Below are 11,352 nucleotides of genomic sequence, written 5' to 3'. Positions count from 1 at the left end.
TGTGGACATCTGACATCACTTTGTGTGTGTGTGTGTGTGTGTGTGTGTGTGTGTGCACTACTTGTGTGTGGTTGTTTGTGTGTAATGTATTTGTGTGTGTGTGTGTGTGTGTGTGTGTGTGTGTGTGTGTGTGTGTGTGTGTGTGTAATGTATTTGTGTGTGTGTGTGTTACAGAGTGATCCTGACCCTGCCAGCTGTAAGTCTCATCGCGGTGAGAAGAAGTGAGGGGGTCAGGAGGACTCTGGACTGTCAGCCTCTCCTAGAGCATGTGAACCAGTATCAGGTGAGGAGAGAGAGGGCAGAGAGAGGTGAGTTAGAGGGGGGGGGTGCGCTGAGGGACGGACGGGTCAACTTGGTTAGCTACAATGTTATCTTCCTGTGCTACAGTTTTATGACTCCAATGCTAATAAATGATCTTTTTGTGTCTGGCAGAGAAAGGTGTGTAGTCCAGCAGGAGTCCTTCCCTACCACCTTACTGCTCACTTCCTTAGGGTTAGTACAGCGTATTAGGAGATGCAGACTTGGAGATGGAGATAAGGGTGGTGGTGTATGTGGCTCTCCATAATGCTGTGTGTGTGTGTGTGTGTGTGTGTGTGTGTGTGTGTGTGTGTGTGTGTGTGTGTGTGTGTGTGTGTGTGTGTGTGTGTGTGTGTGTGTGTGTGTGTGTGTGTGTGTGTGTGTGTGTGTGTGTGTGTGTGTGTGTGTGTGTGTGTGTGTGTGTGTGTGTGTGTGTGTGTGTGTTGCAGGGGATTGTTGGTGCCAGTGTGTGCTGTGAGCGTCCGGCTGCTGCCATCAACAGAGCCATGTCTCAGATAGGCCAACACTGCCCTCTGCTGCTGGCCTCTGCTGGGGTAAACACTTCATCTGAGTCACTTCATCGCTGCCACTGATCATAAGATACTGCTTCCCTCATTACTGGCACTAAATATAAGTTACATTACTTCTGTCACCCTTACTAACTGCCATCCTCACCACTGTAACTTGCCTCACATACAGATTAATGTTCTCATTGATACTAACTGTTTGGGTTGTTCTGCTGAGCAAGCAAATACTGTGTGTGTGTGTGTGTGTGTGTGTGTGTGTGGCTGTGTGTGGCTGTGTGTGTGTGGCTGTGTGGCTGTGTGTGTGTGTGTGGCTGTGTCTGTCTGTGTGTGTCTGTCTGTGTGTGTGTGTCTGTGTGTGTGTGTGTGTGTGTGTGTGTGTGTGTGTGTGTTAATTGGTATGTGTATGTGTGATTCACAGCACTGGTGGGCACGTCTCTCACCTGTGCTGGGTTCTCAGTGGAGGCGTCTGAGTGATGGAGATGCTCTGCCGGAGAAGCTGCAGCTGCTGGCTGACTGCCACTCCTGGGCCTGCAGGTCACTTTTGGTTATTTGATTTGGATTGACAAATGCTGAATAAAATGCCAACAGAGTAACAGAATATTGTTCCCAGGCCAGCTATGTTATTCAAGACACTGCCCACATTGGGCGCACACACACACACACACACACACACACACACAGATATATTACTATCCTGTCATCACAATCCAAAATGATTAGATACCCTCTCTGACCTACACTCCCATGCACACTCTAACATGTTGATGTAACACTTACACTTATACTGACCTCCCATCAACCTGCACAGGTGAACACGCCCAGGTACACTCACCGCACTCAGGCACAAACAGTCACACACAAACAAGACACAAATACATACATTATCTACCCTTGGCACAGCCTATATTTGCTACCTGTTGTTCACATAACGTAAAGGGGCCTGGTGATGTGTATGCATTGCAGGTGTGTGAGCGTGGACGCCGGTGTGGCCGCCGTCCCGTCTGCTCCTGCGGTGCTCCTGGCTGCCTGTCTGCACCAGCAGTGGACCGGCGGCCCCGAGAAGCTGGCCCAGCTGCAGCAGCAGAACCCCCACCACCACCGGCCGGTGAGGAGTAGGCCCCTAATGTGCCTCTGGCTCAGAGAGGGTTGAAGTTTAGGGAGAAAGAGTGGTTGCTGTCTTTAGTCTCGCTCCCGTGCGCTTATTATTGTTCAGCGCCACAAAGGGGAAGACAATACCACTGTTGTTGACCTGCACTTAGGTCTGCTCCAGCTCTTGTTAAGTCTCTTAATATTATATGTATATGTATGTATTGTTTTTTCAGCTGCTGGTGTTGCTGTTGTTCTTCTGCATTACTGACCTCCTGACTGCTTATCTCAATCCTCAGGTACATTTGCACCATTTATTATTACAAGTAATCGGAACTGCAAAAGGGATAGGAAGTCTTACGTTCAGTGCCTACACTGAGGAGAATCACTACAGCATTTCAGATTATGTGTGGTACACTCAATTATTTCCCTATAAATGTGAGAGTGCAAAATGAATGTCTGCACAGGCATCTGTAGATTGTGTGTGTGTGTGTGTGTGTGTGTGTGTGTGTGTGTGTGTGTGTGTGTGTGTGTGTGTGTGTGTGTGTGTGTGTGTGTGTGTGTGTGTGTGTGTGTGTTTGAGGAGATTGAGGGAATTTCTTGTAAAGATAAGAATGTTCTGTTCAGCATGTGTAGTGGTTTAGGAAGGTCTGATGTGTTAACTGATACATTTGTGCGTGCTGCTAAGGATGTATGCATGTGTTTGAAGCGTGATTCCTGCTAAGCTTTCTGCATATTGATATTGACATACACATATTGACATTACATATCGCTGTGTCTTGCCAATTTGCCATGTAATTCATTGGATTGGGAGGTCCTTGTTGGTTCCCAACCCAGATTGTTTAGTTTGGTGTGTCACCTGTGTCCCTGGCTGTTGGCAGGGAGCAGAGAGTGTGGTGCAGGCTCAGCAGCACTGCTGTGACATCCTGCTGCTGGTGGTAGACTCTGCAGACTGGCTGCAACTGTTCCACTCACAAACCACTGGTAAGATGTGTATACACAAGCACGCGCACGCGCACGCGCACGCGCACACGCACACGCACCTACTTGTAACTGCTTATCCACACTCAAACATAACTTGCTTCCTGAAGTCTATGGGTTGCCTATTTTCACTGTGTAATAGGATATAATTTATACCATATATTGGAGACCAGTCTTGGATTTTAGTCAGTCATGATCCAGGTTTTAATCTTATACAATGGCTGCCACCAAGGGAGACGAAGCCTGAAGGTCCACTCATAGCTTCACCTCAGACTCATCTGACTTATTCCTTCAGGGATTTTCTCTTAAAAAGCTGAGTTTAGGGGTGTTGCCGTCTATTCAAATAATCCATGGGTGCAGGGCTCTTTGTCTCGAATCCTATCTCACCTCACTCCTCAGGTCAACCCAAAAATACCTTCACCCAGGAATGTTTACATGCTAGTTAAATCCAAATAAAAGTAACAATTATAACTAGGTATAAGATACATTGAATTATTGACTATGGCATATTCTTATTAACTATACCGGTCCCTTCATGTGAAATTACTTTTTTCCCCCCTGTGCTGCAGAGCAAAGCCAGTACCAGCATGTCACCATTATAAGCACTGAAGAGAACAACAGGTTGATGCCCCTTGCCTTCTACAGGTGAGGGACAAGATATTCTTCCATATTAATAATGTTTTTCTAAACAAAGTTTGGGACGAGCCCATAGGGATGATTGACAGCTGTCACTCACCACACTTCCTTATTCTGAGATTTGAACCTGCCTCCGGCATTGCAAAACATCCCACTTCCTCCCCATTCTTCTCCATTTCACTAGTAGCTCTAAACTCACATGACCCCTTATCCAGCATCCATATCATCAGCACTTTAAATCCAGCATCCTCATGGGCACACCAGTGCATTTTATATAGTTTTATCTTTAACAATGATTATAAGGGCGACAGAATATGACAACAATGTTACAAACCAAGGTGCATCTATCTTACAAGTATTGTTTAGAACCTCAGATGCCTCAGTCACTGACCACTATTGATCAGTAAACCTCTAGCTAAAGACATTGGATAACAAGCAACATTCAGAAAGTGTGCAAGCCTCTTATCCTCTTATCACACCTCAGATGAACCAGTAAATAAATCAGTAGGTCTTTTACTCCCAAACATGTCTACTCATTGTGCTGTTAATCTGCAGTACCAACCCCAGCTCTTAGCTCAGGGGCTAACACATTTGCTGTGCCGTTTCCTCCAGCCTGGTGCCCTCTCTGGATGCAGCGGTACTAAACCGGGCAGTAAGAGCTCCTGGGTTTCTCTACACTGCTGCTCTGAGCTACTGCAACCTGCTACAGCTCTTCCTGGAGGGTCAAACCCCAAGACCCCAGCCAGAGAACTCGCCCCAGCAGGTAACCCCATTCTCGGAGTGCAGTGTTCACCTCAGTGACGTCACTATCTGGTCAAAATGTTGTCGAGTACGTTGTATGCTTCAGGCAATAGTGCAAATATTTTATGTTGGGGGTGTGATCATTTGTACTCTGCAGTAATGTGCAAATGGACTCCAAAGTTCTCTTTTATTTTTTTGTGTGCCCACGAGTACCTAACTCCATGGGCTAAATGTAGCAATCTTTGTGTACAACTTGCCGTAGGACCAAGTGTTCGCACAACCCCACAATTTGTGTACGGAGTTTTTTGTGTGACAAATACAACATACTCACAACATACGACCATTCTCTTCATAAATCTAGTCAAATCAACATAAAATCACGTGCAAATGAGCGCACTGTTTCCCTTATCAAACTGATCATTCTCTCTAGGTGCCTGAGTAGACAGTCAATTACTCCTGACAGTAACCAGACAGTACTGCAAAACTAATTTTAATATCGGCCTTCCTGCTGTAACATATACCTTGATTGTCAACCAGGTGATCTCATTCCATATAATTGCCATGGTAACTACGCTGACAGTTCAGTTATAGGCTTAGTCAATTAACAACACGTGTGCGAGAATACAATGATTGATACATGGACCATTTTGCCTACTTGCCATGCGTAGAGCTATGCACGTTTTCCCGGCAACTATCTTTTAATAAGTAGTTTTATGCGTAGAAAAGTGCTCAGCACATGAGTTTCAAAAGATTGCAGTGAAAGTTCATGTGTAATTTGGATGTCGTTTTTCTCTTTTCAGGTGGATGTGTCTCAGATTTTGGCCAGGGCTCAGCAGGTGCTTCTAAAGGTCATCTCCCTGAGCTCGCCAGGCTGCCTCTCACACACCCAAAGAACTGAGGTATACACACACCAGAACAGCTGGTCCAAAAATCACAGAAACATCAGATCACAGGGTTGTGTATTTCTTTTTTTTTACAAACGTCACATATTTCACCATGTACATCACTGTCAATCACAAACACCGTACAAAGGCATCGGTCACGGGTCTCTCGAGGAGAACACACAACACTTGGCATCTCATCCTCTTTCAGACAGGCTGGTCCAAAGTGCTTTTGAAGTAGCTGCCTGTAGAATTTAGCGGTCTGCAATTGTACAGTTGAATTTGACTGTCAACACTGAATGCGGTGACCTCCATGTGTTCCCCTCCAGCTGGAGACCTTGTGTGGGGAGCTGGACCCAGAGGTGGCGGCCACCCTCTCCATGCAGCTGAGCTCTCCAGACCTCGGCCCCGCCTTCAGTCAAGAGCTGGACTTCTTCTGAAGAGAGAACACTGGTGGATGTGGGACCACGCTCACTGAGAAACACCTGTTAATATGGCCACACTGAATCACACCTCAATGGAACACTTTTCAAGAGGCATAACGGTTCTAGTGTGGGAGGGAAATTCCTTTCTGAATGTATGATAAGAGGTTAACTGTTTAAAAAAAAATATGTGTTACATAATATTTTTTCTATGTATTTTGCATTAAGGTTCATTGGAATGTTGCTGCTTTTATTTATTTGACCAAGTATAAAAAGCAATCCCAATGCAAGGAGTCCATCCGTCTTTCTTGCCATGTAACAGTCTCAATCACACCTGGTGCGTGTGTCCTACGCATAATAAAAACACCTGGTTTCTGCTTACAACCCATAATAGCACACCCATGAAGAAGTCCTGCTTTATAAAGGAACATCTCACTCCATAAAACAGGCATGTTTGACAGTGCGGGAAATGTTTTAGTCACGCTAACATGTAATATGTGATCAGTAGTGCAATTTCTTACACAGCGTCTGGTGCTGAATATAGTATTCAGTTCAGGAGCAAATCATATGAATCATCAAGGGACTGCAAGTCTCTTCATGAACATATATATATATATATAAAGACATCCATCATTGTTTTCGCCTGACTCTGGTCCTTATAAGTAATATTTGTCCGTCTAATGAAGACACACGTCTTCCAAACTCATTAGAGATTCTCTAGCATGTAGCTCATGTCTGGGCTTGCTAGAGTAGTCCTCTGAGCGTCCTGTGAGGCAGACCCAGGGTCCAGGGCCTGGATTTGTGTGGGTTGCGTTTCAGTGCTACGGGTCGACTGCCTGGACCTATCCAGGTCTGATGGGTGGCCTGGGGCAGGAGCATCGTTACTGCTGCTTTGCGTGAGAGGGTGCACCATGGACATGTGGACATTGAGGTTGTGGGCCTTTTCAAAACGCTTGCCGCACAGCGTGCAGGCAAAGTCCAGGTCGGCCTCGGCCTTGTGCTTGGTCATGTGGTACTTGAGGGAGGCCCTCTGGCGGCACTGGAACCCACAAACCTCACACCTGTAAAGAGAAAATTGAAAGGGGGGTTGGATGGACAGACAGCAGATGCCAAAGGGACAGTCTGTCTAGTACGTGGTTGTGTACACACACACACACACACACACACACACACACACACACACACACACACACACACACACACACACACACACACACACACACACCCTTTGACAATGGAAAAAGAAATGTGCCCAAAGTTTGCTATTTAAACTAACCCACACCCCTGCTTACACTTTTTTTTTGCCTCTACTGCAACATTCTCTGCACTCTTCAACTTACTGCAGTGGCTTGGCTCCCGAGTGGCGCATCTGGTGTACTGATAGATGCTTCCTCTGCTTGAAGGTCTGTCCACACTGGTCACAGATGTAGTTCCTTTCCTCTGAGTAAAGGCAATAGGGAAGTTATAGTGCTGGCCTCCAGCTTCAGACATGCATTACTACTATGGAGCAGTCTGCCATTTAGGGTCTCAGAGATTTATTTCTGCATTCTAAAACCACAAGATGTCATCACTGCTTTATCCTCCAAATCATTTATAATCCAAATAAAGACATGTAATGACCATGATTTTCTGAGGGCTGTTTTTTTCTTAATAGACTGTAATGCGACATTGTGAGCCGTAGACTAATCCCATGCGCCCTTACCTGTGTGAATGAGTTTAACGTGCCTCTGCAGGTAACGGTCGATCATGAAGACTTTGTTGCAGCCAGGATGGGGGCAAGGCCGTTCCCTCACCTCCTCGTGATGCTCCTTTATATGTTTCTGTTCACAAAGTACCCCAAACACACCATATAATGTGAACCCTCACTAGCAAGGACTAAACATACAACAATAATAAAAATTAAGAGTTTACTACGTAGAATAATTCCAAGCCATCACATCTGTTAGGATACAATAGATGCACATAATACAGCGGTAATACAGTATTAGTATACACTTGTTTGAAACCTTCATGCCGTCGGAACCTCTGTACACTGCTGTGCAGCCTTGGTAAGGACACTTGTAGATGGTGGGTAGCTCCTCTCTGGGGAAGAACATAATCAGCTGTTATAACACACAGCCACTTCAAGAAAACCTCGAGAGGTTCTGCTCAGTGAATTCAATCATGAGTGCTGTAGCCACCTTTCAGTCTTTGGCTTTTTCTTGGGCCCCGGCTTCTTTCGTTCTTTAGGCTGTGGTGGAGGCTTCGCCGCCTTGCTCCGTTTTTTAGTTGGTGCAGCCCTGCAAGGATGCAACAAATGAGAATGTATCCAGCATCATGTGGTGTGCTGGACACATGAATATCAAAACAATTATTCTCAGTATGGATGAGTTTGGTCCGTGTTTCCCCCTTACCGTTTGGGTGGGTATGGATCTGCCTGCTCGTCGGACGACGCACCTTTCCTTCTGTTCTCATACTCCTCATCACTGGAGAAGTTCCTATAGGTCAGGGTCAGCAAGAACCACTTGATGACTATGATCAAATCTGTCCACACATCAGGGATGTGTATGACCTGTTAGGAGTCATTTATGTCTGCCAGTCCATGAAGGGTTAAGAGAAGGTAAGCTCACTTGTCAGAGAGGTCACCATCTGCAGTTTGTTCCATAGGCTGAGCTGCTACATGCGAGGGGATCCCCTCACTAGGGAAAAGACCTGAGGACAGGTACGGAAACCTCTTAACTTACATATATCCCATCCAAATAGTGAGCTTCACACTAACACACAACTTAATTATTAGCACATTGTAAACGACAGTGTCTGTAGTCTAGTCATTCACATTGTATTCAACTTACAGTACCACTTACCATCTGTGCTGGGTGATGAGATGTCACTCGGTTTGGAGTGCTGAGTCTGCAGAGTGGTGGCTGGGCTTGGCTGGACGGTGCGGTTGACAGTGGCGGCGTTGCTGGGCTTCCGGGGAGTCTTGGACCCGTGGCTGCCATCTCTGCTGGGCTGCTCGCCTTCCACGGTCACGTGACCAGGGTTCATCATCGTTTGGCTGCAGTTGGTGTCCATCACGTAGCTGTGCCCATCTATGCAGCCCCACACTGCCTTTACCGAGCCCCAGAATTGATCTTCTAGCACCTCTTTCAGGTTTGGACAGGACCGGCAGGCCTCAGCATGGTGATGGGCCCAGGACACCAGACTGTGGAGACATTTGGGGTCGGAGGTGATAGAGGTTGCTAGGAGAAAAAGTAACAGTAACAGGTGAGTGCAAATTATGTATGCCAACTGGATATTCAGAGGGGACACAAGTGAGGTGAAGAAAAAGTCATGAACTTACTTGATATGCATCCATCTTTAGCTGGCACACTTTCAGAACCCCTGTAAGAGAACGAATGGTTTGAATTTGATGTACGCATCACGATATTCAATTCATTTTATTTATAGTATAAGGCCAAAACAATAAAATCGTGCTTCCCCTGACCCCTGCGTTACTACCCATTGCGGCCATCGTCCTTACCCCTCCATGTTGCCTTCGTGGCTTGTTGGTATATGGTTTACCCTTCTACGAAAATCGGCCAGGATGCGGTGGCACTTATAGAACTGTGCATGGCAGGTCTTGCAAATGAATGAAGACAACCGCGGGTCGCGATTCATCGGCACACCAAGGAGCCGTTGAAAGTCCGTGCAGAAAAGCAGCGGCCCTTCAAGATTCTCTCGGTCCAAGAAGTCGTCCACCTCCATCGACTCCTCAAGCTGCTTATCGAAGGCATGTCGTAGTCTCCGCTTCGAAAATTTCCCATGACAAAGCCGACAAAAAGCACTGCTAAGCCGACCGTTTCCTAAACAGAACATCGTCACACGAGTAGACAGATGTAAAATGAGATGGCAACAAGTCAGTGAGTGCATTCAAATGGTGAAACCATCACAGATATGGGCGGAATCGCTCAAAAGGCAGCACATTACACATAACTGAAGGCTGTGACTTACGATACGATAAACAATATACTGTTAAAACAGCCGATATCCCGGACGTGTGGTGGCCTTACCTTTTGGCATTTTTGCTTTCTTGGAGTGTTTATTCGGAGTACTGTTTTCAGCGACATATCCTTGTGCGATCGTGCTTTCTTCGTCCAAGTCCCCCTGAAAACTCTTTTCACTAGCTGAGGAGGATGCCGTTTCGAAAGTTTGACATTTCTGAGGTTTCCCTCGTCGTCCAGGTCGCTTTCTTCCCCCAGTTTGGTTATGCCTTGTCTGGGACGACGATTCGGAGGCACGCGTACGCCTCTGTGTCCTCTTCATCATCAATTAGTTTGCTAGCGCTGTAATAAAACGCCGAGTCAGTGCAGTTTGAGAAAATCAGTGCCAAATTGATTGGCACAAACGTTAGCCACTATCCTGAGCTAATATTACATGGACAGCTAACCTCTATCCGAATTTCCAAAAAGTATAAAAAATATCACCTTCTATTAACGGACGGTCCGTTTTTAATGTTTTACATGGAAAGCGCTCACAACACAATTTGTGCGTTTTCAAATGGTACTGCAAACCGTGTACGGTCTGTAACTCCCATATTAGCCTTCCAACTGTGTTTTCAAATATATAGAAGAAAATAAATTATCTGAAAATAAACACGAGGACCCGGAAGTAGTAAACACTGCCTGTTATCTTTGGTACAGCGCTCTCATCGGACTTTAGAAGAACTGCAAGTTGTGTAAAGCTCCAAAGAAGATACAATTCGGGAAAACAAATGACAGCTAAGGTTAACAGTGTTGGATCACGTAATGTTTGTAATTTTATTAATAACAACTTATGTCTGCACCAGAGAAAATAGCAGAGGTCCTACGGGACCCTCAGACACCGTTTACACCTTGAGCACTCACAATCAAGATAGTGGTTAAAACAATTGTTACTGCATTTTCTGTCATAAGTTGGTGGAACGAACTGCCTAGTACTACCAGAGCAGGGGCGTCCCTCTCTACCTTCAAGAAGCTTTTGAAGACCCAACTCTTCAGAGAGCACCTCCCCTCCTAACTGGCACCTGACTAGCGCTTAACTTGCACTTCAGCAGTTACATTCCTTTTCTAGGTTGTTGTTTTTCTAATTCTCATGTAAAGTAGTATTTATTGTTACACCATGCTTTTTTATTGCTCTTAGCTTAACTGTTCTCTCCCTTGTACGTCGCTTTGGACAAAAGCGTCTGCTAAATGACTAAATGTAAATGTAAATGTAATAAGTCCAGCAAGTTTCTCACTTATGACGGAATATGCAGTAACATTTTTTGCTCTGGGCCTCACTCAAATGCTGTGCAGCTTAAAGAGAAAGGACATGGGACATCCATTTAAGATAAACACATCTCTTTTACACATCTCGATTAGGCTACTGGACAACAGTGACCTAAACACCACAACGACAGTCAACCGAATTTAAAGGAAAACTCCGGTATTTTTTAACCTTGTCCCTATTTTCCCATCTTTTGAGGGGGACATTTTCCTAAGGACTAAAAAGGTCGAAATCGGTCCAGTATTGAGTTTGAACGCTATAACAATGCAAAACGGCTATACAATGTGATTCTATAGGACAAGCATCAGTGTCACAGTAAACCTATTGTTTTCGCCACTGACAGACTCATAATGCCAGACTGACAACATTGAAAGGATCCCTGCAGAGATAGACCTAGCTATAATAACTATACATTGTAGAAAATGACTGGACCCATTTCGATAGTTTTTGTCCCTAGTAAAAATTTGGACCCTAAAAAGGTGGTAAAATAGGGTTATAAAATCCCCTTTTAACATT

At 45.4% G+C, this 11,352-nt stretch overlaps 2 protein-coding genes across 7 annotated transcripts in view; one reads left to right on the top strand and one right to left on the bottom strand.

Moving 5' to 3' along the window:
* LOC105910342 (FA complementation group A) overlaps positions 1–5,861 on the top strand; it is a 21,444-nt gene extending 15,583 nt beyond the window's left edge. For all 5 annotated transcript variants that reach the window (XM_031565357.2, XM_031565356.2, XM_031565355.2 and 2 more), the window contains 11 exons: positions 175–283; positions 433–492; positions 747–851; positions 1,243–1,358; positions 1,788–1,929; positions 2,147–2,209; positions 2,792–2,894; positions 3,461–3,536; positions 4,140–4,290; positions 5,069–5,167; positions 5,479–5,861. In XM_031565357.2, the coding sequence (XP_031421217.1) occupies positions 175–283; positions 433–492; positions 747–851; positions 1,243–1,358; positions 1,788–1,929; positions 2,147–2,209; positions 2,792–2,894; positions 3,461–3,536; positions 4,140–4,290; positions 5,069–5,167; positions 5,479–5,589 (1,135 nt within the window). In that variant the 3' untranslated portion in view covers positions 5,590–5,861. The remainder of the gene's footprint in view (positions 1–174; positions 284–432; positions 493–746; positions 852–1,242; positions 1,359–1,787; positions 1,930–2,146; positions 2,210–2,791; positions 2,895–3,460; positions 3,537–4,139; positions 4,291–5,068; positions 5,168–5,478) is intronic.
* On the bottom strand, positions 5,211–10,207 carry znf276 (zinc finger protein 276). Of its 2 annotated transcripts, XM_031565360.2 has the most exons (12): positions 10,017–10,207; positions 9,603–9,875; positions 9,074–9,395; positions 8,894–8,934; positions 8,415–8,792; positions 8,181–8,262; positions 7,965–8,048; positions 7,752–7,850; positions 7,578–7,653; positions 7,274–7,391; positions 6,912–7,011; positions 5,211–6,632 (listed from the first exon to the last, which is right to left on the bottom strand). In XM_031565360.2, exons 2-12 carry the CDS (start codon positions 9,856–9,858, stop codon positions 6,278–6,280), a joined length of 1,911 nt encoding a protein of 636 aa, XP_031421220.1. In that variant the 5' UTR covers positions 9,859–9,875; positions 10,017–10,207; the 3' UTR covers positions 5,211–6,277. The 2 variants fall into 2 exon arrangements, with proteins under 2 accessions (XP_031421220.1, XP_012694571.2); XM_012839117.2 differs by lacking the exon at positions 10,017–10,207 and having other exon boundaries at positions 9,603–10,010.
* Between the last annotated feature and the right edge of the window lie 1,145 nt (positions 10,208–11,352).

This window comes from Clupea harengus, chromosome 3 (genome assembly GCF_900700415.2).
Source record: "Clupea harengus chromosome 3, Ch_v2.0.2, whole genome shotgun sequence".
Lineage (NCBI taxonomy): Eukaryota > Metazoa > Chordata > Actinopteri > Clupeiformes > Clupeidae > Clupea > Clupea harengus.
This window is presented reverse-complemented; position numbering and strand designations above follow the sequence as displayed.

What these genes read in the sequence shown, in the direction of transcription:
- znf276 (XM_031565360.2), bottom strand. Translation starts at nt 9,858, where the DNA reads ATGATGAAGAGGACACAGAGGCGTACGCGTGCCTCCGAATCGTCGTCC. An exon ending in CACGAAGGCAACATGGAGGG is followed by an intron (nt 8,935 to 9,073) that starts GTAAGGACGATG and finishes GTTCTCTTACAG; the next exon opens with GGGTTCTGAAAGTGTGCCAG. An exon ending in CTCATCACCCAGCACAGATG is followed by an intron (nt 8,263 to 8,414) that starts GTAAGTGGTACT and finishes ACCTGTCCTCAG; the next exon opens with GTCTTTTCCCTAGTGAGGGG.